The following is a 23218-nucleotide window of genomic DNA, read 5'->3' on the forward strand; positions in this document are numbered from 1 at the left end:
TCAACCAGCCAGCACTGGAATTGCGATATTTAAAGTGTAGAACATCATCCTCGCGGTCCGTATGACCATCTTCAATCACTTTCCGTATGCCCCAGTGGAACTAGTTGAGAAATATACAGGAACAGTCCTCTAGATGGTCTGTCCTGCCTAACTACGAATACTGCCACTCAGCTCCGCCCGTCCCTCCACTTTGAACATCCTCTTCGACAAGAACGGCACAGCGCATTTATTTCACCTCTCTTCTTCAATTTCGTTGCAATCACAATAGTATTCCCAAACTCCTCCATTTCTACCTCCTTCCGCTCTGATACTCAGCTACACAAGTATTCCAGCATGTCATCCCCCTTCCCTATGCCCATTGCGTCCCCCTTTCCCCTGCTCAATCCCACTCAAACCCAGCAGACAGGTCAATCGCCCATACCACTACTCCCCACTCCAGGAGGACAACCACAAGCACCGATATTTGCCCCCTCCCCATTATCTCAGCTGATCTCTTCGACCATCATCAACAATACCACCAATGGATCGACCTCCATTGCGGTTCAGCAGAATAACACATCAGCTGGAATGGGAACAGGTCTGACACCTGCTCCAAACAACAATGTAAATGGGACGACACCAAATTTCAACATGGGAATCACACCCAACACTTCCGCCTTACTTGCTTCTGTGGGTCTTAGCGTGGGAGGAAATACCGGGAATGCCAATGGTACGACGCAACATGGACAGACGGGCACGAGTAGAGCAGGTCTGTTGGCTGGACTAGATGAGATGGAGAGCATGTTAACCAGGATAGAAGGGATATTGGAGGAGATTACAGAGATCGAGGGGAGAGTTTTCGAGGGGATGAAAAAGGGTGATGAGCAGAGGTTAATAGGTGGGTATATTTTCTCCTTCTCGCCCAACTGTTTCATCTGCCGATACCGTTGAATGCTGATTGGCGTTGACCTCTGGTCATATTGTATCAAATAGCTTTACATACCGAATGTAAGTCAACTATCTCCCTCATTCTGCCTCGATTGATCTGAACCTCATCTGCAGGACAGTAAATACATCAGAATGACTGACCAATAGGTGGTGGTTGAACAGATAGCCAAACCCTTCAAAATATCCTCTCAATCTCCTCAACAAACCTCACTTCCTCCCTCCCCATCATCCCCGCATCATACTTCACTCCTCCCCCCTCCATGCCCACTGACGGCACAGCTGTGCAACCGAACTCACAAAACAACCTGACGATATCAGACCTCGCGAAATGGTCTGAAGATAAAGCATCCATGGAATTTTCGAAGCGCGAGAATCTCAGAGCGGGTGGGAAAGCAGTGTTGGATATTCTCAGGGCCAGTGCGAGTGGGAGATGAGTAGGCTCAACAACAGTTGAACTCTCGTCTCAAGTAGGAATCTGTTCACCCAGCGGATGGTGTCTGAACCTCATCGACGGGCTAAGAAGAGACGAATGAGGGAGAAGGTTCGGTCTGAAGAAGAACACTGTATGGCGCTTCGCGGACAGTCCATCAATCAGATATAGGTAGATGGTCGAGAGGTTCACCCCGTGTTCTCAACGCTCTTTCGTCCCTCTTCCATCGACGAGACCCATTCTCCCTACCTCGGATGGGCCTACTCGATATTTTATCACCCAGCATTCTCATACCTTATATTGGATCATACGTTGTACAGTAGCTTATATGTACAGACATCACAGATGCATTAACTCTATAACTCATCATTCGTCAAAAGACAATGTATAAACCTATAATACAGTATTTCCTTTTCCTCCCTATTTCCTATAATCCCAGAAGACAAGCCCTTTATCCCATTCGATGGAATCACTATAACCCCTACATCATCCACCAAGAGCAGGAGGCAGGAATTCCTAGGAACAACACTGACTCAAGATTTTTTCATGCCAAACTTTTGAGACGTTCCACGCCCTTTTCAAAACGTTTACGCAAACCTGATCACCCTAGGTCGATCCTCCCTGATCTCCTCCTCCCCATCCACATCAAACGCCGCCGAGGGAGTCTCGCTAAACTCGGACACTAGATACAAGAGCAATGCATCAGTCATTTCTCACAAGATGATGATGAGATAAAATTCCAAACTCACTAATATCAACAGCGATCTTCCTCTCCCTCAACCTCCTTCTACTCGAACTAGCAGTCGTACTCCTACTTTCTACGCTCGGCGTAAAACTGTTGATGCTACTTGTGTAACTCTTCTTGCTCTCCCCTAGATCAGGTCGAGGTTCATTGATAGTAGAAGGGGTAGACAGGATCGATCCCTCTGTGGACTGGGTGTTGGGTCCAGGGAAGGAAACAATGGGAGTTTCAGTGGGTGTATGGAACTCCATACTTCCTCCATTCCCAGTATCGTTGCTATTTACGTTCGAAGTGAGAGTGGACCGTCGAGGTGGTGTGGGCGGTCGGATCATCTCTGGTAATACGCTCGGAGAGGACGATCCAATAGTCAAAGGAGATGAAGTCCTCGAATCGCCCATACCGCCAATAGTGGGAGAGACGACCCCAAGCTTCGGACTGGTTTCCAGTTCAGGAACCAACGGAATAGGTTTAAAGGCATTCAGCAACCTATCTTTCCTCGCTTTACCGCCCAACGACGGACTTTGCATGCTATTATCGGGCAGAGAAGTCGATCGACCAGTAGATTGTCGGAGTCTCAATATCGCATCATCCTCAGCGGACGGTAATGACAATCTCGCTTCAGACGATAATTTACCATCACCATTCACATCTTCAGCGATGGAAATAGGATCGAACGAGGCCGAAGGACTCTGGAAAGGAGTGATGAATTCGATTCCACCAGGTGATCTCAATACTCCCTCTTCTGGTTTCTGGATATCTTCAGGTGAAGGCCTTTCTTTCGAACCTGGTACGACTGATACGTCCAGCTCCAACGGTGATTCAGCCGGTAAAGCTGGTAATGGTACATTTGGAGGAGGGGCCATAGGTGGTGGTGGAGCAGGCGGTAGATTGCCATTCCGTCTTGAGAAATGACCACTGCCACCCGAGGCCGAAGAAGACCAGCTTCCCTGTTTGGCATGTCGGTGTAATGATCCTCCAATCCTCGAAATTGCACTTCCGCTGTTCGAGACGATCGATCCGTTCCGAGCTGTGGGTGCTGATGGTGTTTGGTAGGTGGGGGAGGGGACTTGTCCTCTTGATAGACTCTTGGATCTGGGTATACCAATTTCGCGGCCTAGATCCAGCTGTCCTAATCTACCGTTCACATCTTCGACAAGCGGTGTGGGAGGTAACATATCGGGGGACTCGGCTCTTGCAGCGGAGGGAACCTTCTCCATCGTCGCGCTATGAGCCGGTATATCGGAGAACGCAGAATCCCGATTACCAGATAGTACACTTGGTACGGAGACAGACTCGGGGCGTGAGGCGGGTGATTTGACGCTTGGAGAGGAACTACGCTGTAGATCAAGCTCCAGAGCTAGGTCATCTCCTCGGACTGCGTCGGAGTAGGCGTTACGGATTGCATGGCCGTGACCTTCGCGCTCAGCACTGCGTCATATAATTATTAGTAATCAACTCGGGAACGGCCGATAGCAAGAATGCGCTCACCGAATGACAATAGCTATGCTTTTGATCTGTCTTATCCACTCCTGCAGCTGATCCCTATAAGACATGAGCAAATCGCTTAGCAAGGTGGAGTTGCGAGTCGCGTTGATACTGCTTTGCTGGAATTGCAACTCACGCATTCCGCATCTCCACAACCCACTCATTTTCTGCTTCCTGCTGATCCAAGTCTTCTGTACCAAAGCCGATACGCATCACAAACTTCCTCCCACCCTCATCATGATTCCAGACCCCGGCCGTAGAATCCTTCGAAATGACCTTTCGTTCAAGCTCAACCTCCTCATTCATCGCGTTCGAAGGTAAACTAGGTCTTCGACCGAAAGTCTGACTTGATCCTCCCCCTATCCCCAGCCCAATTGGCCCTTTATGATTAGGAGACCTTCCAGCAGAGGAAGATCCAGGGACAGAGAACAAGTGCAGATGCGCTATCGTCCTTGATCTGGACGGGGAGAGGTATTCGTTCGGGTCTGGTGTAGATTGAGGGGTCGATTCTCCAACTTTGAAAGATGTTAATACTAGTTGTTGGGTTATCCAGATTGGCTTGGTGGTACTAGAATTAGCATTGTTCGAAGATGACAGGACGCTGGTCAAACTTCTAATCGAACTTGATTTCTCTTTATCTGGCATTCCACCGTTATACGTTGTGGAAGGGACTGTCCGACGTATGACCGTAGCTTGTAGTATTTGGATGGAGGATAATGCCGATATCGAAGACGGAAAGGAGGGAAGTAGGACCGATACGATCTCAGGATTCAGCATCGGACTAGCGGGGATGGCAAGTGAAGAGGTGGTTGATCTGGTTATCAGACCAGGTCTTTCAGGAGGAGGTTGGTCGACAATAGGGAATTTATGTAACACCGCTTTGGAAAGTACGGGGGATTCTTCGCCTGCTTGTTCGGAAGTTGCGAATGAAGTGGAAGTCATCACACTTGCTCTTCGGGCAAATGAAGATATACTGGGCCGCTTGGATGAGTTGGAGATGGACGATCGGATGGTGGAGTCTGGAGTGAGATCTGGTGGGTGAGCTTGGAAAGGTGATGTGGATATTGGTGCGAGGGTGTGCTTTTTTATGGAGTTATCGGATGATCCGGTGCGAGGTGAGGAGAAGGATGATGAGGGGATGTCGAAGGACTGCTGGCGAGCTGGTGGTGAGAGAGACGTCAGTGTTAATGGTACTGGTCCAATTGGATACCTTTGAATCGATGTGATCCCAATCTCGCCCTCGACTTTCACTTCTACTAAAAGAGAGACCGAGGTGCAACTCACAATAATCACTCCTCCCCCCGAAACTATCTCTACTCCTCAAACTCGCTACCTCAGGTCTCTGAGGTTGCGGCGTCTTATTCGAAATACCAAATACCGAGAACGGATCCTCCTTCTTGTTCTTCGTATTCCCTCCCAGACCTTTCAAAGAGCTCATAAACCCCTTTTTCTTTCCTCCTCCCACAGCTGTCAACGATACCAGATCATTCTTGGAGGACGAGGTGATACTAGGTGATTTGTGTGATGAAGACCCCGACATTGACAATGAATCTCTACTCTTGTTCTTACTCGATAGTATCGTTGTTGATGTATTTGTTGGTGGTCTCGTCGTCGAAGTTGACGTAACATCCAATACGGACTCTACCAAAGAAGGATCGATAACCAGAGATGATTTCGCTAATGTCTTACTACTAGATTTATCCTTCTTGAATACAGATGTGGTACCGGTCGAAGAGGTAGGTAAGGGGGGAGCGAGCCTGACTGTCTCCTCAGTAGCTGTACGTTTCCTTTTCTCCTTATCACCATCCTTCTTTCCTCCACCCAATGATCTGAACCTCCCGCTAGACTTGGCTTTATCGGTCTTACCGCTGACGTGAGATGTGGAACTTTCGCCGCCTACGACTGGTGAGGTGATTGGAATTTCCCCAACTTCAGCCAAGAGGTCCTCATCTGATCCAAACGAAAGCTCATCTTCTATACCCAGTCCTGCTGAGGGTGCCTTGACTCGAGGCATGTTGGAGTGATGGACCAGATCAACTGGGTGGGCTCGGGCAAAGAGAAAGGCGGAAGAGTGGGAAGGAGTTAGGCTTTATTATATTATTCAATTCTATATTTCGAATGATGTTGTCAGCTTTGAAATTAGGATGGTCCAGAGCGAGCGAGATGGCGATGAAAGGAATCCAATAATGGGAAGATCCAGAACCACACTTGGATGGATGGGTTCTCTAGTATAAAGGAAGAGAGAGAAACACAATGGAAGGCCTTGTCTTGATTGGTGAGTTTTGATTTCAGCGGAGTAGAGAGATGTATCATCGAGTAGAGAGTAGAGAGACATGGATGAATTGGAGGCTTGGTTTCGTATATGGGATTGAGTGCTGTTATGTGATGGGGTGATACGACTAGCTCACTCACTGTTTCCTTTTCCTCTTCGTGTTTTCCTTGTTGTCCGTGTCTGTATATACAACCCACTCCCTATGACTTGTCTCTACCCTTTCTATCTATCTATCTATAGTAGTGTGCTTCAAGTCGAAAGGATGTTCAGTGTGCGATGTGATGTATGTTATGTGTGAAAGTGAGACACTCGATTCCCTCTAAGCCGACCTCCACTCCGAGACAAGGATACACAAGGTACAATCAATCGTGGAGTGTGCACGGGTGGGGGTGATGGGAATGACGAGGACAATGGTATCGACGTTGATGGAGGGCAATACCAATAACTCAAGACGACCGTTGATATTTTCCTATTCTCACGTTTTTTATCGGATGCTACCCAGCGTTCAAGCACATTAATTTCCACCAGAGTCCGGAAGTTCCAATACTTAGCTTGATCCTTTCTTTCCATTCAATTATTCAATTTTGATCCGAGCCTACCAAAGCTCAGGGGAAAGAAGGGGATGCAGGTCTTTAGGGCCTTCTGTACAAACCTAGTCCAACCCTACTAGCTCCCCTTTCCTTCCACCATAGATAGATACGCTACGGCAGCGAAAGAACATGAGAAAAGCCAAAAAATCATCCCATCCCCTCATCCCACAAGATTGGTACCTGATATTTTTAAACTATAACATGATATTTAACCCTGAGGATTCCGTTCTTTCCGTTTCCCAGCTTCTGCTCTTCCCTTCCAACTCTTGGAGACTTCAACCGGACTGGGTCCATAGTTTCCAATCTGATCTCCCTTCGCGCACGGTCGAGAGGGTATGGGTATGTCCACTCGATGCGTGCAGTTTACGCTCAATCAGACATCAGTTGGTTGGCGTATGATTTCGACGCGTAAAAATGGAAAAAAGAACTACCCCTCGTCATGATTATATAATGGTCATGACTGGTCACTGGTTCCTTGTTCCTTCCTTGTTGCTTACTGTAGGACCAGCCTCTGACTGTACCTGCTCCTTCATAGAACTATCACATGTTCGACTCGTGGTAATGCCTGCAGAACAATGGCATCTCACTAGTATAGAGCATGGACACGACGAAGGGCGTGCTCTTATGTCTTTAGAGTGTCGCTGTACAAACTCCACCCTAAGAACCGAGATCAATGGTCCCAACATGCACTTATCTTGGCGTGTTCTGCCGCCCAACAAGGCTGATCGTCCATCTTGAAGCGTTGTCTCCATTCAGGCAGCTCAAGGAAACAAAGAGATTCCAGACCGATCACCTATCACGTCAGTGGCTTCAACCGCCAACCGAGAGGAACAAGCTTATTTGTTGGTCCGTGGCTTTTCTTACGAGATTAGTGACCCTGCTGGATACTGTAATGACAATCACTTAAGATTATAAATACAAGGTACATCAGTTCTCTTGGAGACCTCGCACGTTGGGTGAATGACTGCAACTTGTTTGCACAGCAGGAATCATCATGTATACCTGGGCAGCGACTAGTAGACCACGGTTTTTCTGGTAAGTACCTGCTGCAATCAATGCATCACCAACCAACTTGGACAACCTTCCTTCCTACACCCTTCGTCCAATCTTTCACACCCTTCCACCATCCTCCATTATCTTCCACTCGATTAAGGAATGCTGTGAGCCCACCGCCAACACCGAAGTACAATATCTGGACACAATCATCAAAATCAGCCGAAGAAATCTTCTCGAACCACACTGACAATTACATAAGGGCGAAGGAAGGTGCCAATCGTACTTTCTTCAAGACACAGATCAATCAGACGCGGACCTACCTTCGCAGCAACCAGTACGAAACCGTCCCCCTGTTCTCTCAAACCCTTAACCTTCCACTCATCATCAACCTTCAAATGACCCAAACTATCCTCCAACCTAATCTCCTCTTTCTGCACCTTCTCCCCGCTATTACCGTTTGTTCGTCTGATAGCCTGTCGCAGAACATCCAATAACGAGGCATTACTCGCCTCCGCATAAATCGTCTCAGCCGTCAATACTAATCCATACCCTTCTTCTCCCTCTTTCTGCAGATCTCTGGCCAATCCCGCCCAATGTCCATAACTGAATTTGAGCTCTATATTCCTTTGTTGCAATAATTCCTTGAATCCCTCCACCAGCTGAGGAGAAAGTACGAGATTACCTGGGTTTTCTAGATCCGGTATCACCTCTTCTACGTCTTCTTCCTCGGTGGGGAGGTGCAGTACTTCAGGTGGGAGGTATGGTAGTGTTGCGAGAATGAGGTTGGGGAGGGTGACAAGGGAGAGGACGAGGGAGTTGTAGTCTTGCATGTGGAGAGTCGTTTTGGCCGAAGAGGCGGATGATGAGGTGGAGAGGAGAGATCGAAGGAGATACAGAGTTGGTAAAGCTGTACCACACCCGACCTGTAATCAAGGTTATCACATCAGTTTTCTAGCTCCCCGATACTTAATGAACCAGAGTACCACATGGCCCCATGCGTATGGGCCAACAAGAGATGGTAGCTCACCTCTAACACCCTCCCACCTTGTACCCACCTCCCAACCCCTTCCTGGTCGCCTATCGAACTAATCACCTCCACCAGATCCACCCCGCCTTCCCACGATTTCAGCCCGCCCTCGTATAAACCAGGAATCAAATCTGTCTTGGCATCTACATATTCATCTCCTTCGTCCTTCTTCTCATCTCCCGCCGGCTGCTCGTCTTCTTGCTTGTTGTACAGCTGGAATCGCGCATCGAAGAGATCCCGTCGGAGTAAGGGAGTGTCGATGAATGGGAGTGAGAGGGGTGAATAAGATATTTCTTCGGGAAGGGATTTGATCTATACTCATCCGGTCTTATCAGCTACTTTCTTTTCAAAGAGAGCTAGCTGACTAGATGCATTTACCAGTTCATCCAATGGGATATGATAGCATCTTTGATCACCCTCCTCTACTGGTGGAGAAGGGAGAATAGGGGTTGAGGTCGATGGGCCAGCATGTGCTTGGGATGGGATTTGTAGCTCCTCTTCGTCTTCTTCCTGGAACGATGATAATATGATCAGCACCCTTTGCCGAACGGCACCATGAGACAAGCATGCATCTAGGGAAGCTACAAAGACTCATCGAGTGCGCCAATGAGAACACTCACAAGCTGGAAGTCGAATTTGAACATGATATCGAGGCCTAATTGGTTTCTGAGTTCTGCACTGGATTGCGATCACGGGAGGCAGCTCTAATATCAGTCGTGATGAGATGGAGATCAGATAGTCTGAAGTTTGTTATGAATGCGTCGTAACATGCAGTGATCGTTATCAACATCTAAATCCTCACAATTCAATTCCTTCAACTTTTTTTGGCGGTTACGCTTGGGCTTTGTGCTTTGTGCTATCTTCGTGCCTTTGGAAAAGCGGCGATCGCCGGATCACCCATTTTCAAGCTGAGTGGGTTTTTGGCTTAAATCTGAGGCATGTTAGGTTTATCACTCATCGAAGACCCTCCCTCCCACCTCGACACTGCTGAATCCTCATTAAATTGCGCGAATTGGAATTTCCCGCGTTGAACAACTATTGCATCGCATTGATATGACGATGAAAATGAGTGTGGGCGAGTGGATCATCCACTCATTTGCCCTCCGTCAAGGTCAAGATGGGGTTTATCCGAAGAAATACCAAAACAAAAACAGAAACCGAAACCGCCGGAGTAGGTTGATCCCTGAAACCGTAGTCTTCCTTATGTCACATCCCAAAACCGTTCGCAGTCGCTTCATCTCTACACCTAGTCCATATTAGTCCTTCTTTCCTCTGGGGCCAACGAAGGAATCGTCGAACCGGACTGCGTTATTCAAAACTTCAAGCGAAGTCCAACGATTGTTTACGCGTACTGTGCATACCTCTCTCACAGTCAGGTATTACTCACTTGGCGTTGTAGCTTACGGACGGCGAAAAGATGCTGTGTTGTACATCCGACATGGAGAAGTCAAAATAATCTAATCATGTAATGTATATAAAGGTTTGAGTACGAGATGCTCTACTCGATCACAACCCCCACCTCACCACTTTGTACAAATTGATCATTGTTTATAATAGTAACTTACTAATCACGATAAAGCAGTAACAACAAGATGAGTGTAATAGCTACAACAGTACTCGGATTAGTCATCTCTAGTATGGGTATAACGTCTGTTCGTGGATCGACACCGTTAGTGAGGAGTTATGAGGGGTCTTCATTCTTCGATCGATGGGTGGGTCAGCTCATACGACTCACAGGTTTAGGTATGTGCTGATCTTCGTGCCTATAGACTTATTACGGTACATACGATAATACCACCAACGGGGATGTCATCGTAAGTACAGTATCCCACACCTATTACTCGTAGTAACAGAAAATTGACTGACTGTGATTATCTCTGATAGTTCGCCAACAATTCCGTTGCATCCAATGACAAGCTCACGTACATAACCGATTCCAACACCGCTATCATCCGGACCGACAACTTCACGACAGTGCCATATAACGAGAAGCGGAATAGTATAAAGATCACCTCGCAGGATAGTTATGATGTTGGTTCAGTATGGGTTCTAGATGCTGTGAGTGCATATTCTCAGTAGAATTCAAATCAAGACTAATACGTTGTACTGATGTTTCCCCTTCTGATTTGCAGGTCCACCTCCCATATGGCTGTTCAGTCTGGCCAGCATTCTGGAGTGTAGGTAAAGGTGCGACCTGGCCAGGCGAGGGGGAGATAGATACATTCGAAGGGGTGAATATGGGATGGTCGAATCAGATGGCACTACATACGGAAGACGGGTAAGCAGTTCACCCATCATCTTAATCACATACCGGGGATTCAGAACTAATGAGAGTTACTTTACACGACAAACCCACAGATGCTCCATAACATCCACATCGTCATTCTCAGGGACAGTGAACGACACCTCATGCTACGCCTACGACAACGACAACTCAGGCTGCGGCGTGACAGACACGAACTACAAATCCTACGGAGCAGAGTTCGCCTCAGCAGGAGGAGGGGTGTTCGTCACTCAGCTCGCGGAGAGTGGAATATCCATATGGTTCTTCTCCAGAGCGGATATTCCAGATGATATCTCTTCAGCGAGCGACTCGATCGACACGACGAATCTGGGCACGCCAAGTGCGTTTTATAGTAATGATGGGTGCGATATCGATAAGTTCTTTGGACCCCAGTCGTTGGTATTTGATATTACTCTTGTGAGTCCGCTGTTTCCATACTGAATCCAATGTTACCCTCTCTTTACCTCTTTGTAAAAGGAGATGAGATGCTGATAGACGATCGGTGCCATGCACAGTGCGGTGACTGGGCGGGTCAATCTAGCATCTTGTCAACTACCGGATGCCCCGCCTTATCAGGTTCGGATACATGTTACACCACATATGTCTTGAATGCCACGAACTACGACACAGCATATGTACGTGCTTTCATCTCTGTGACTAACGGGTAACAAAGGATGGGATGGCTGATATGTATTTTCATGACGCAGTTCGAGATCAACAGTCTTAAAGTATATTCGAACGGAAGTTCAAGTGGGAATTCAAGTTCCAGCTCTACCTCATCGTCTCTGCCGACGATCGCTCGTTCCAATGGTAGCTGGAGTGCAGGGATACTAGGGCTTATGGTCGGGCTGGTCGGAGTTGCTACAATCATATAATGTTAAAACATAGAGATACATATCATATAAGCACTAAAAACAAGGAATGCAATCCCTTTTCTGTTAATCATCGCAGGATTACGGATATCAAACTGATGACACTACGGACACGTCAAGTGACCCCGCTTTGCTTGGACCAAACCATCCCTATATGGTGATACCAGCTTCTTCGTTCATGGTCCCCTTCTGTCGTCTCGACAAAGGAGATGCCTTGGGTAGACGAAGGCTGCACTGCCTTCTCTTTGACTTTGTACTAAGAGTGTACAGTCTATGAATTTAGTATGTAACTTGGCAAAGTCCAGATTTGTCTGATTGTCTAACATTCGAGTGATAAGTCAGAAAAGGAGGCTTCCTCAGCTTTCATATATTCCCTTCCATCTTCTGAGTGATTGCCACTCGAGACTCACGACTGAACTCAACCTCAGTAAATTACCCCACTGGTCTCTGATTTCTGCTGCTGCCCTTCTGACAGTGATCAAACAGATTGTCTTACTATACTCAATTCAGCATATCCAAGTCAGTTTTGCCTATTTTGGAGCCACCGACACTGTGCGAAAATGTCAGTCTTCAGGAATGCAACTTCTAGTCGACCTGCAAATTGGAGTTACGCTCCACCAATAGCCCCTGCAAGCTCCCGTGAGGACAGCGGAGCCACTCGTCCTGGCACGGAAGCAGGCTCCAGAGAAAATCCCATTGACATCGATCCGTCCGATACGAATCAGCCAGTCAAACGACGCAGAAGAGGACCTAGAAGAAAGGCAGCCGATTTTACTGGCACCTATGCAGAACGTGAAGACTCTGCTACTCCCGATTTACCCATGTCTGATGGGACTTCGCAGTCTCTGAAGAAAGTACTATTTAGCTCAGACGAAGAAGAAGAGGCGGTCTCACCTAAAGTAGAGCCTTCACGTCCCTCCACATCCATCGTCGATATCGATAAGAAATTGATACTGAAAATCAAGTTCAAGAATTATCGTGAACGCTTTTCCAGTAAGGTGCAAGAGCTTGGGCTCGATGACTTCCGTGAGCAGACGCCCAAAGTGCTCACGGCTGAGACGCGCCAGCCCAGTGTCTCCGAACGTCTGTCAGGATTGAGTAAAGAGGAGAAGGAGGATAGATTGTTCAAAGCTTCGGAAGAGGTGCTCTACCTCCTCGAAGACGAGGATATAGAGCCGAGAGCGTTCCTCGGAAAGCCTGATAATACTATAAAAACCATTAATCTTACTCTTTCCGATACGAACGGATCAAAATCGAGCGTACGGGTCACTAACAAAGCAATGTGCTACAAAATGGTATGGATGTGATGCACAGCGTAAAGGCGGAGGGGAGCAGAGAGCTCGTGGTGAACAGTAGTTACCGGGCATCTTCGTGACTGACGGTGGGAAGATCCGGGGATTGAGAGAGAATCAGATCTTTTATTGGAGGGCTTGAAGGTGAGATGGACGTTTGAGAGAGTAAACGGGGAGGTCTGCCGCTACTGCATCTCAAAGGACGTACCCAAATTCTTGCTTGAAAAGATTTTTGAAGCATGCATGCGTAGTTGTGTGGTCGTTGTCATAGTGATGAACGGCCCGTTTCCCGTGGGAATATCAGTCTTTCGCGTGCCTAGGTTAGAGGTATCCCTTCTGCTTGTACTTCGTGGCAGGTGGGGACCAATACTCAAGCAAGCAGGAAAATGTATTCAGTGATGGTTATCACACATCCCATAGGTGTGAGTCTCGATCTGACTAGGAATCGCGGTGGATTGCCAGCTGTGGGAGGGGCAACCACCGTCAGCGCCTGCCATCTTGGGGGTGCAGTGGCAAAAAATTCTCCCAGTTCAAGATCGACAACTCACTTCCTTCCTTGGTTCCGCGAAGCCAAGGAGGAGGGCCCACCTTTGTGACATATCCCCGTCTCCGGCGGGGCAAGAGTGGTGGTCACTCGGGGATAGCGATCATTCATTTGCCGCTGGCAAAGACGAGTTTGTTTCATCATTGACTCTGCCTCGAGAGGGAATCCCAGCAAGGGCTTACCAATCACGAATCATCGACTTGCTAGAAAGACTGTCCCGCACCAGCGATACTAGTGGCATAACACGCCGAGAAAGAACCTTAGGAAACAGAGGTCATGTCCAGCAAACCATCGATCAGCAGTCCCCTCTCCTCGAGCTGGACCATTGCCGACTTGAAGGATGAACCAGATGCAAGCGAAGTTCCAAGTCACAGCACACCCTCTGTAACATGGCATTCCTCCAGCACAACCAGGGCTCATTTAGATATTCGGATCAACCCCCTCGTACCATGCTTGGAAATCACCCAATCTGATCTAGGAGGGGCGGATCACTCATCGCTTCTGTCATATGACAAGCCATCTGACAAGGAATTCATAGATGGTCTGAAACAGAGGTTCTTGGACACGATGGAAGCTACTAAACCAAAATTGATATCCAAATATGTGGAATTCCTCAACAAGACTTCAAGCTGCTCCATATCTACGGCAATACCGGACTCTTCTTGCCCTTCGCCTTCTTCACTCCTTCTCGATACGCAAGCGGAAATTAGAGCCCTCGTACAAGAAACATCCTTAACGAACAAAGATGTTTCTTGGGAAAATGCTCTAAACCATTTCAACACCCGAGCGCGATCAGGGTGGAAGAAGATGCTGGAAGATATAGCAGAGAACAAAGCCAGCTCATATGCGAATGACCTGAACAAGGAGTCAAGGAAGGAGGGGAGGGGGTCATATGAGATCACTTGGAAAGTCAGCATCCAAGCGGTATGAGGACTACGATCAGGTACTATAGAATGCAAGGTTGTACTGTAGCATTGACTGATATGTTGTCACGATGCATACGTGCAATATAGTTTGATCAGTTTCAAGGGATACAGTAGCACTCAACCTATTGAAGGTTTGCTCTACCATTGACACCACGGTTCGGAGAATCAAAATCATCGATACCTCCTTTGTTTGGCAGGTCCCAACGAGAGAGTCCCCTAACATAAAAGGGCCAAACCACAACCGGTGAACCAAGTTTTGCATCAAGTTTTTGTCGAACTATAGACTAAGAAGGACCTGACTATAGCGGCATGATCACACCAACCCAATCGACCATCAGTCTACACCAAGAGATATTAGCTCTATCACTGGATAACCCTGATTCTATATGGGGTTTGGAATGCGGTTCAGCCAATCGATACACTTTCGTAATCACGCACGAGCATCTACCCCACCTAGACATGAACGTCAACATCCGCGGACAATCACACAATATCAAGACGGAGTTCAGCGGTAAGACGCACAACGATGTATCGTTTTACACGAAGACGGCACGACAATTCAAAGAGACTATCCAAGCGTCCCTCAAGACCAGAGGCGACAGCTACATGAAATCATTAGAAGACAAAGTGAGGAGGCAAGATACTTCCCATCCTTCAGATAAACATGAGTTCCAATCCAGGTTGGAACGTTTGAGGACCGATCCAAGCTTGTTATGGGGATTCGCCTCGGAGAGTATTCTGAGAAACCCAAAGAAGGGACCAAAGTGGTTGGATACTTTGAAAAAGTCTGTCGATTACGCGTGTGAGACTGCCAAAGACGAGGTGGTCAGCGAGACGCACAATGATTTCGACGAATATTGGGATATCAAGGTCGTCGAGAAGTGAGCCAGACAGACTCAATGGGTATTCTCCAAAGAAGCGTAATTCCTCACTTCCAAGTACAGTACGTGTATAATATTTTGGAGTACTGTACTGTATCCCATCTATTCGATGCAGAGCAATGACTGATGTTGCGGTCTCTAAACATGTCGTCTTGTAAGCGTTGAAGAAAAGACGATAAGTCACTCGTGAGGTCTACCTGACAATAGACCCGGTGAGCGGAAGATGATCGGGATAGTAGCAGTAGGAGCATCTCGACTTTGTGATTGAATTTCCAGCAAGTGAAATCATGGCAAGCAGGTGATTTCGTGAATCCTGCCACAGTACATGCAACGACCCTATATCAGGCTCAAGGGACAACCTTCAACTTACTTACCGTACTGAAAAGTTGGCTCTACCATTGACCCCACGTTTCGGAGTAACAAATTCACTTACGCCTCCTTTGTGCGAAGCGGTCCCCGTCTAATCTAGAGAGTGCGACTGCGGATGTCCCCCCGAAATCACCTATTATTTTCCTACTCATACCGCTCACTCTAGAGACTTAGCATGGCGTGGGATTTGAGCATTGCCAAAATGATCAGCCCCAGCATTACACCTACGCAGTCGACCATCGATCTTCACGAACAGATCTCAGCTCTATCCCTGGATGACGCAGAATCTATTTGGCGGTTGAAACCCCACTCGACGACCAGCCGATACACTTTCGAAATCACTCTTGAGAAGCTACCCAGCCTGAACATGAGAGTCAATATCGGTGGACAGTCATATGGGATAAACACAGAGTTCGAAGGGAAGACCGAGAATGACTCGATGTTCTACAATGAGACGCAACGACATTGCAAAGAGACTATGGAAACACTTATCAAAGCAAAAAGTCAACGTTACATCACTTCATTAGCGAACACGATCGACACAAAACAAGTAGAGTCTCTCTCAGAGTTGCGCAGGCTTCAGTCCCGGTTGAAAAAGGTAAAGAAAGACTCCAAATCGGCATGGAAGTACACCTGTGCGAAGATCCGATTTGACTCGAAGCACTTCCCAAAAGAATTAGATGACTTTGAACGGTATGTGAACTGCTCCGCGGAGACTGCCAGAGCCAAGCTGGTCGAGGAGGCAGATGTTGATTTTGATGACGATTGGGATATCAAGTTTGTGTGATGATGGATCATAATCTTCGGTGCAGGCAGGAGCTAGACAGATGTTACAGGGTTCTACACCTCTTCAATTACTGCAAGTATGATGTCGATACGACTTGAAAGTATATGCATTGAAAACCAAAACCAACTAATCATACATCGTACATTCTTAGAAATCATAACTAGAAATAACAAACAATCTCTATGAGTGGTGATGTAAATGTTTCTTCTTCTTCCCACCGGATGCTCAAACTGCAATCCCTTCATCAAAAGCATTCTTCCCCCTCAAGAACACCGCTAATGGGTATCCCCTTTCCTCCATCTTATCCAAAACCACCTTCGCCCTCTCCCTATCTCCATGCGCCACCTCAGCTTTGATCATACTCTCATAGGTCGAGGGTTCCCTATAAACCACCCCAGTGGGTATATCCGTCTGAGTATTGGGTTTGACATGTCCAGAGGAGGTCAACAGGGTTGGATGATTATTGGGAGCCGCCACTCCCGATATAGAATCTCCCATTGAATCAAATACTTCTCGTGCCTTTTCGATATTGCCCGATCGTGAATATCCATTGATCAGGGCGTTGTAAACGTAGGCGGTGGGCTGTACACCGAATTTAATCATCTTCTCTCTGATGTGTTCCAAATCCTCAATCGATCCTTTTTGGGAAATGACATTGAGCATAGCTTCCCATACTACGGCCTCTTTGATTCCGTTTGAGGGTATACTTTCGAATATCTCTTTAGATTTCTCCAGGTTGCCTCCGTAGATTCCATAAGCGGTGATTATACTTGCCCAGTGGGTACCTTGGACTTGAACGTGCCTATCCTGTTGGATTTGTGAGAAGACGTTTTCCATGGCCTCTAAATCGATAGGAGCGAGGGTGGCATAGGTGTCCAAGAGGAGTTTGTACGTGTGTGCGGAAGGTGGTACGTGGGCTCGTTGAAGAAGGTTGTAGTAGTGAAGGACTCGGGCACGGTTGGGCTGGGTTTGAAGGTAGAATTGCATCATGGTGCTGATGATATTTCATTAGCATATGAGATGATCACAAAGATGTTGTTTACTCACTTGAATGGTGGTACTCTAGCCTTGAAGTTAGGTTGACTGGCCATCTCCTCGAAGAGTGTCTCGGCCGATTGAGCATCGCCGACTCTGCAGCAGGCATTCTGTGCGATTCGTATCGTGATTAGCTTCAACCAAGTAATTCGGTGTATATCCCATTGACTGGCCAAGTAATCGGAAATCCCCACTCACGATAACAGCCCCATAAGTAACACTACTAGGTCGGATCCCCTGATTCTTCATATGCGCGAACAACTCGAGCGCCGTCTCAGCCTTCCTAGCTTTCGACAGTTTCGATATAATAGTATTGTAAAGGTACAAATGCGGTTTCACACCCATCATCTGAGACTCGTCGAACAATTCCCTAGCAACCAAGGCATCATCCGTAGTATCTTTGGAAGAGGCGATCATCGTAGCATAAGCGTCAGCAGAAGGGGCCATACCAGCTTCTACGATCCTCGCACGATGCATACCGGCTTGTTCCAAGTGACCCAAATGGCAATTAGCGATCAACATGGCGTCCTCCACTTGATGCCAATTGGAAGCTTGACTTTCAGGTCGGATGACTGATTGTAGTATGACTTGACATAGCGAATACAATTCTCTGACTTTCGGTTCGTCTCCCAATCTTGATAGGTGGTCGATCAATTGACAAATGGTATTGGGGAATGGAACGGTATTTCGAGTCAATCCTTTCTGTAATATAGCGTAGGCATCCAACGGTGTGATTGGTGGGTTTCGCTGGGTGATTCTTTCGATCGAGTGAGATAGCGATTTATCCAGAGACAATTTGTATTCTGGTTGGCCGCCAGATGTCGCACTGGTAGCGCTGGAAGTTGCAGATGGAAGGGTGAATTCGCTAGAGTCCGAAACAGGCGAACCGGTAGAAGAGGATGGCGAGATGGGTTCGACGATCGGTGCGGTGAGTTGCTCAGCTTCGGATTCACCGAAAACAGGGGTTAAGAGATGTTTAGACCTTTCGATTCCGAAGCGATGGGTAATGGATCCGATAATTGTCCGAACCGCGATATGGTTCTTCGACTTGGTGACGAACCCATCCGCTCTGTTGCCATCTTCGAGAACCGACAAAAGAGACAAGAAAGCGTCATCATATTCGCCCTCGTTGATCTTACTTTGAGGTAGGCCAGCAAAGGATTCAACAAGAACGAACAGATCCTGGCTTGAGATATCCAATTTCTCAGTTGTATCTCGAGCAATGAATTTGGCAACGATTGCTGAAGCCACATCGGTCTCAACTGGTACACCGAAAGTCACGACTTGGTGAGTCACTGTCAAGAGAGTTTTGAGAGGTATGTCAGTCGCCGAAAGAGCGAGGAGCGACCTGTTAAGTGCCGATTGCAGTGCTTTGGTGGGTGTTTCTCGGATCGTACAACCCTCCAGAACAGAGGGTAAATCATCCCATCTTCCAGATTTGGCGAGTAAACCAAAATGTCTGTCGACTACTAGCATATCAAGGGGGATGTTACCCGTTTGACTGAAAGATTTGATTTCGTCTAGCACCTTCTCTCTCTCTTGACCCGAAACTTCATTTGCTCGAACTACCAAAGCAGTGTATATCCTCCAGAGTCGTCTTCCCACAGTCGTCTTACTGGCAGCTGTGGTGAATTGTCCATACTGTAAAGAGAGGCTTTCTACCACCCTCTTGGCATCATCAACACGATTAGCTTTGATTATGGCATCGGCGAGACCAGAGGTGTGTTCCAGGGTCAATCGGTGAGGTGGGAGTTTCCCGAGATAGTCTGCTGAGTGGAATTTAGCGAACCATTCCATCGCAAGATCGACTTGACCGGCCCTAGCAAGGTCCACCAAGAATTTGCCCAAGGTTCGGTGAGTCGCAGCGGGGGGTCGAGCGAAATCGATACCTTCGGCTGTAGTGGAGGAAGCGGTTTCCATCATTCTTTGAAGAATCTCGAGGGCTTTCGAAGGTTGACCAGCAACAATAAAAGCATTCATAGCGGTTTGCCAGACTTGTATTCGTAACCCATCTACCCGTTGCATCGCGAAAGCAGGATCGGCCGACTTCGATGCTGGACTGGCATCTAACCATCTCTGTTGAGGGTTTCCAGATTGGGAAGTCTTTCTGAAGTCTTTCCACGTACTTTCCAGCTGCTCGACATCCTTCGCAGCTCCAAGAGCTCGGAACATATGTTTGTACAAGCTAATGACACCGGGTACGCTCCATCGATTGGCCATGCTGAAGATTTGGGTCATGCCTTTGACGTCTGGTTGCGCTTCCCTGCTCATAGCATCAAGGATTGTCCCGTAGACGGTAAGGGGGAAACCAGCAGTGGAGTTCACCCTGGTAGCAGCTCTGAAGAGCTTATGCGCAGATGCCAAATTTCCTTCAGCTTCGTATGACTTGAACAGCTGATCCTTCTCTGCTGCGGCATCGAAGTCCCATGTCTGAGGACCGACTAATTGAGCCCTCCACTCTCCCCATGATTTCTGCTCCTCCCATAACTTGACCGCTTCCGATACCTCGACAGAACGTAAAGCTAACGCCCGGATGACAAATCCATATGTTACGTTGTTAGGTACCAAATCATGTTCTAGTATTTCATTGTAGATTTCCAGTATTTCTGCGATCGATTGACCAGCTTTTCGAGTAGTGACAAGGGCGTTCAGACATGCATTGTATGTTCTCACTGAAAAACCCTCCGATAGGGGATACTGGTGCGAAAGAGCAGGAATTCCAGCTTGTTGGTCCTGCGAGAATGGCGAAACAGAACGAGGTGATCGATAGTGTTGTACGAGTTGATCAAGCAAAGCTACATCGCCAGTGTCTCTGGCTTTCATGATAGCATCGTGAATTGCGACTTCACGAGGTTCCGAGTTGAGTGTCGTCCTGTCCGATCCATCTGTCTTCTGCAATAACAGTTCTACAGGCGGTTGGTCCAATGAAGCTCTCTCCACGGCTGCCGTTGAGTTCCTTCTAACCATTCCTAGCCTTTTACCGGGGACATCTCGTCCCGCCAAATCCATCAGTACCCTATTCGGCTGTCCGAGGACCCTTGTCGAAGGTGTGGAGTTAGCTGATACCAATGGTTGCACATCTTCCGCTTCTAACGATTTCGGTATATCCGATCGGGTTGACAATGATCTCAAGCCTAATCTACCTCTGGGTTGAGGTATACCAACTTGCCATATCTCCACAGCTGATGGTGATCGAGTGAGTCCTGCTCTTGCTTGACGAGAGGGAGTTGATGGTCGAAGGGGTGTTCGGGAAGATGACGCTTCCGATGATGAAAGAGGACCGACTGCGCTCTGAGATGGGAAGGCAATCGAGCTTCGCCTTCTGCTACCGCTTGACGAAGGTAAAGCCAATCGGTCTGATCGCTCCCCTTCCTCCGGTCCTTCTAATTCCATGACAGTCACTTTACTTCCTCCCGCCCTGGCTTCGATCTCCCTCCTGACTTCTCTTCCAACCCCATCGTTTGGACCTACTATCCTAGTCCGCTTTGACAAGCGATGTTTGAGCAGTAGAGATGATTTGTTGGAAGAGGACTCCTGCAGCTGATTGTCATCGGAGTTGGAAAGTGTGGATGAAGGGTCTACTGAGGTCGTCTGAGGGAGGGAGAGGAAGGCTCTGGCATGGCCCTGAGGTCAACAGCAGATTAGCTACAAGATCTCTTGTTCGGAAAGGAAATGTAGGACAAGCCGGGGCTCACAGTATAACCTCCTCCAGCTCCTGCATTCCCACCGTACCCATGTCTACCAGCACTTCCACTTGATCCAGCCGTCTGTGTGGGATTGGGACCTTGAGCGACTAGTGAGTTTCCGGCACCGCCGTAAGGTAAATGATGAAGGAGAGAGGGATTGGCGGTAAAGTGATCTGGACCAGCACCAGAGTTTTGTAATGGCCGAATGAAAGGACGGATGTGAGCTCTGCGAGAGGTCATGAGCAATGTCAGCTTAAGGTGTGATTTCTGTGTGGGATGAGATGACCTACGTCGCTTTGGTCAACATCTTGCCAGATCTGTACTACAATGAGATGTGTTGAGTCAAGCTTGATGAGCGGTATTCAATCGATGTTCAACTATTTAAATATTGATCGATGAGGTGAGAGAAATTATAGCTTGGGATCGGAGTATGCGAAGAACCAATGTAGAAAGGGTATATTGCTGATCGAGTTTACTGGAACGAAGATGAGGAGTAGTAGTAACCTATATTATGGGTATCATTGTCTTGATCGCCAGGTCCACCGAATAGAGCCGATAAAGATGGAGTTGATCTTGTCTTGCTGATTGGTATGCGATTTGTTAAGAGAGTGTACAAGAGACGATGAGTGGATTCGGCCTGGATGAATGAGATGAGATGATGATGATGATGGATGTGAACGATTAGTCTACGCTGCGGCAAGATTTACTTTTACTCGAGTGATGTGATTCTAAAATGAAATGATAATTTCGGATACCTCCACTCTTTTCCATTTCCCTTTTTTTAATTCCTTCCGATCCGATAACCAGATTATAAGTACTCGAGTAATCATTACATAACCGGAATTATCTGCGCCACCTCGGCGTTACCCACTTCTTCACCCGAGCATATCCATGGGAGAAGGGCAGAATGATAATGGACACATGCATATACTCTTGCATCTACGCACTACACATACCCATGTTCACGCATACCGTCGTATACACAATACTCCAGCACAAAGGCGATATGAACAGGTGCATGGTATGTATGGTAAAGGTAGGACGCGAATCGAAATTAGGTATCTCGCAATATATGTAGATTAACTGATGAATATGAAGACCAACGAAATTTATCTCTAGCTCTTCTCTAACCAGACTGATCTAATTCTCCTCAACTCAAGTTATGCTTGCACCTTCTGGTGACAGCAGCCGTTCTACTTCTTCTTGCCACCTGCAGCCGCTTTTTGGCCTTTCGCAGCGGTGGTCTTTCCTATTTGCCACCCACATTATCTCGTCAGCTTATTCATTCCTCTACCACTGGATAGTTTCAAGACTAACCGCCTGAAGTAGCGCTGATGATAAACGAAAAAGACAACCATCAGCAATCAGATTCGTTCGCAGCGTCGCTTCGGAAAGAAGACGGTGAATGATCAGAAGGAAACACTAACTTCTTCTTATCTTTCCCATCCTTCTTACCGTCTTTACCATCCTTCTTCCCTGACGAAGCGTGTTTGGAGGCAGGTTTGGTCTTGGTGTTGGCCATTGTGCATGTGATGGTCGATGATTTTCTGGCGTAAGATGCCCTGGGTAGATGAAGAGGCGATGCAATGGTTCTTCAATGTGGTGATGAAAAGAGGAGGGAGGGAAGGAAGAAAGGAAAGAGGTTAGAGGACTTTTGTTCGATATCACGTTCAATATATGTGTCAAGCATAGAGTGCTCGGTGTACCTCGATGCGTGGTCTGTGCGCCTTACTTCAAGTGTGTAAGTTATCATCTTCCTAAAACTGAAAGTGGTTGCCTATGTTTACCTCGCATCAAGTGCCGATCCGACCACAACGGCTATACCGGGCGGAACATGCGAGTTCTCATCCACCAGAAGATCTGCAATCGTAAACACATGCGTCAGGATCATCTATATTCAATACATGTTGACTTGCAGATCTTCCATCTTGGGTACAACTAGCAATATCCGGACGTATGAAAGTGATGAACGGTGGGTTGAATTAGTGAATGAGTTTGCTAAGTTACTGCACTTGAAAGCAGGCCATCTGATGTGAGAGTCACATATGCAGAGTTTCTCACTGGTCTGAGCTG

At 47.5% G+C, this 23218-nt stretch overlaps 9 protein-coding genes across 9 annotated transcripts; 6 read left to right on the forward strand and 3 right to left on the reverse strand.

The window, feature by feature from the left end:
• Positions 1-333: 333 nt before the first annotated feature.
• On the forward strand, positions 334-1361 carry I302_101857 (uncharacterized protein; the record flags this gene model as incomplete). Its single annotated transcript, XM_019187237.1, has 3 exons — positions 334-877; positions 973-987; positions 1090-1361. The coding sequence occupies 3 exons, from the start codon at positions 334-336 to the stop codon at positions 1359-1361; spliced, it is 831 nt and encodes a 276-aa protein (XP_019050115.1).
• A 583-nt stretch (positions 1362-1944) lies between these two features.
• On the reverse strand, positions 1945-5598 carry I302_101858 (uncharacterized protein; the record flags this gene model as incomplete). The annotated part of the gene is made up of 5 exons (XM_019187238.1): positions 1945-2039; positions 2107-3527; positions 3588-3641; positions 3721-4744; positions 4869-5598. The coding sequence occupies 5 exons, from the start codon at positions 5596-5598 to the stop codon at positions 1945-1947; spliced, it is 3324 nt and encodes a 1107-aa protein (XP_019050116.1).
• Positions 5599-7506: 1908 nt separating this feature from the next.
• Positions 7507-9113, reverse strand: I302_101859 (uncharacterized protein; the record flags this gene model as incomplete). The annotated part of the gene is made up of 5 exons (XM_019187239.1): positions 7507-7638; positions 7763-8365; positions 8470-8781; positions 8848-8979; positions 9090-9113. 5 exons carry the CDS (start codon positions 9111-9113, stop codon positions 7507-7509), a joined length of 1203 nt encoding a protein of 400 aa, XP_019050117.1.
• A 948-nt stretch (positions 9114-10061) lies between these two features.
• Positions 10062-11628, forward strand: I302_101860 (uncharacterized protein; the record flags this gene model as incomplete). Its single annotated transcript, XM_019187240.1, has 7 exons — positions 10062-10181; positions 10239-10283; positions 10354-10527; positions 10602-10747; positions 10828-11170; positions 11269-11388; positions 11461-11628. 7 exons carry the CDS (start codon positions 10062-10064, stop codon positions 11626-11628), a joined length of 1116 nt encoding a protein of 371 aa, XP_019050118.1.
• Positions 11629-12185: 557 nt separating this feature from the next.
• Positions 12186-12932, forward strand: I302_101861 (uncharacterized protein; the record flags this gene model as incomplete). Its single annotated transcript, XM_019187241.1, has 1 exon — positions 12186-12932. One exon carries the CDS (start codon positions 12186-12188, stop codon positions 12930-12932), a length of 747 nt encoding a protein of 248 aa, XP_019050119.1.
• Positions 12933-13737: 805 nt separating this feature from the next.
• On the forward strand, positions 13738-14391 carry I302_101862 (uncharacterized protein; the record flags this gene model as incomplete). The annotated part of the gene is made up of 1 exon (XM_019187242.1): positions 13738-14391. The coding sequence occupies one exon, from the start codon at positions 13738-13740 to the stop codon at positions 14389-14391; it is 654 nt and encodes a 217-aa protein (XP_019050120.1).
• A 305-nt stretch (positions 14392-14696) lies between these two features.
• Positions 14697-15272, forward strand: I302_101863 (uncharacterized protein; the record flags this gene model as incomplete). Its single annotated transcript, XM_019187243.1, has 1 exon — positions 14697-15272. One exon carries the CDS (start codon positions 14697-14699, stop codon positions 15270-15272), a length of 576 nt encoding a protein of 191 aa, XP_019050121.1.
• A 567-nt stretch (positions 15273-15839) lies between these two features.
• I302_101864 (uncharacterized protein) lies at positions 15840-16424 on the forward strand (the record flags this gene model as incomplete). Its single annotated transcript, XM_019187244.1, has 1 exon — positions 15840-16424. The coding sequence occupies one exon, from the start codon at positions 15840-15842 to the stop codon at positions 16422-16424; it is 585 nt and encodes a 194-aa protein (XP_019050122.1).
• A 225-nt stretch (positions 16425-16649) lies between these two features.
• I302_101865 (uncharacterized protein) lies at positions 16650-21452 on the reverse strand (the record flags this gene model as incomplete). Its single annotated transcript, XM_065869374.1, has 5 exons — positions 16650-17418; positions 17472-17569; positions 17658-21083; positions 21155-21371; positions 21436-21452. The coding sequence occupies 5 exons, from the start codon at positions 21450-21452 to the stop codon at positions 16650-16652; spliced, it is 4527 nt and encodes a 1508-aa protein (XP_065725446.1).
• Positions 21453-23218: the final 1766 nt, after the last annotated feature.

This window comes from Kwoniella bestiolae, chromosome 1 (assembly GCF_000512585.2).
Source record: "Kwoniella bestiolae CBS 10118 chromosome 1, complete sequence".
NCBI classification, from domain to species: domain Eukaryota; kingdom Fungi; phylum Basidiomycota; class Tremellomycetes; order Tremellales; family Cryptococcaceae; genus Kwoniella; species Kwoniella bestiolae.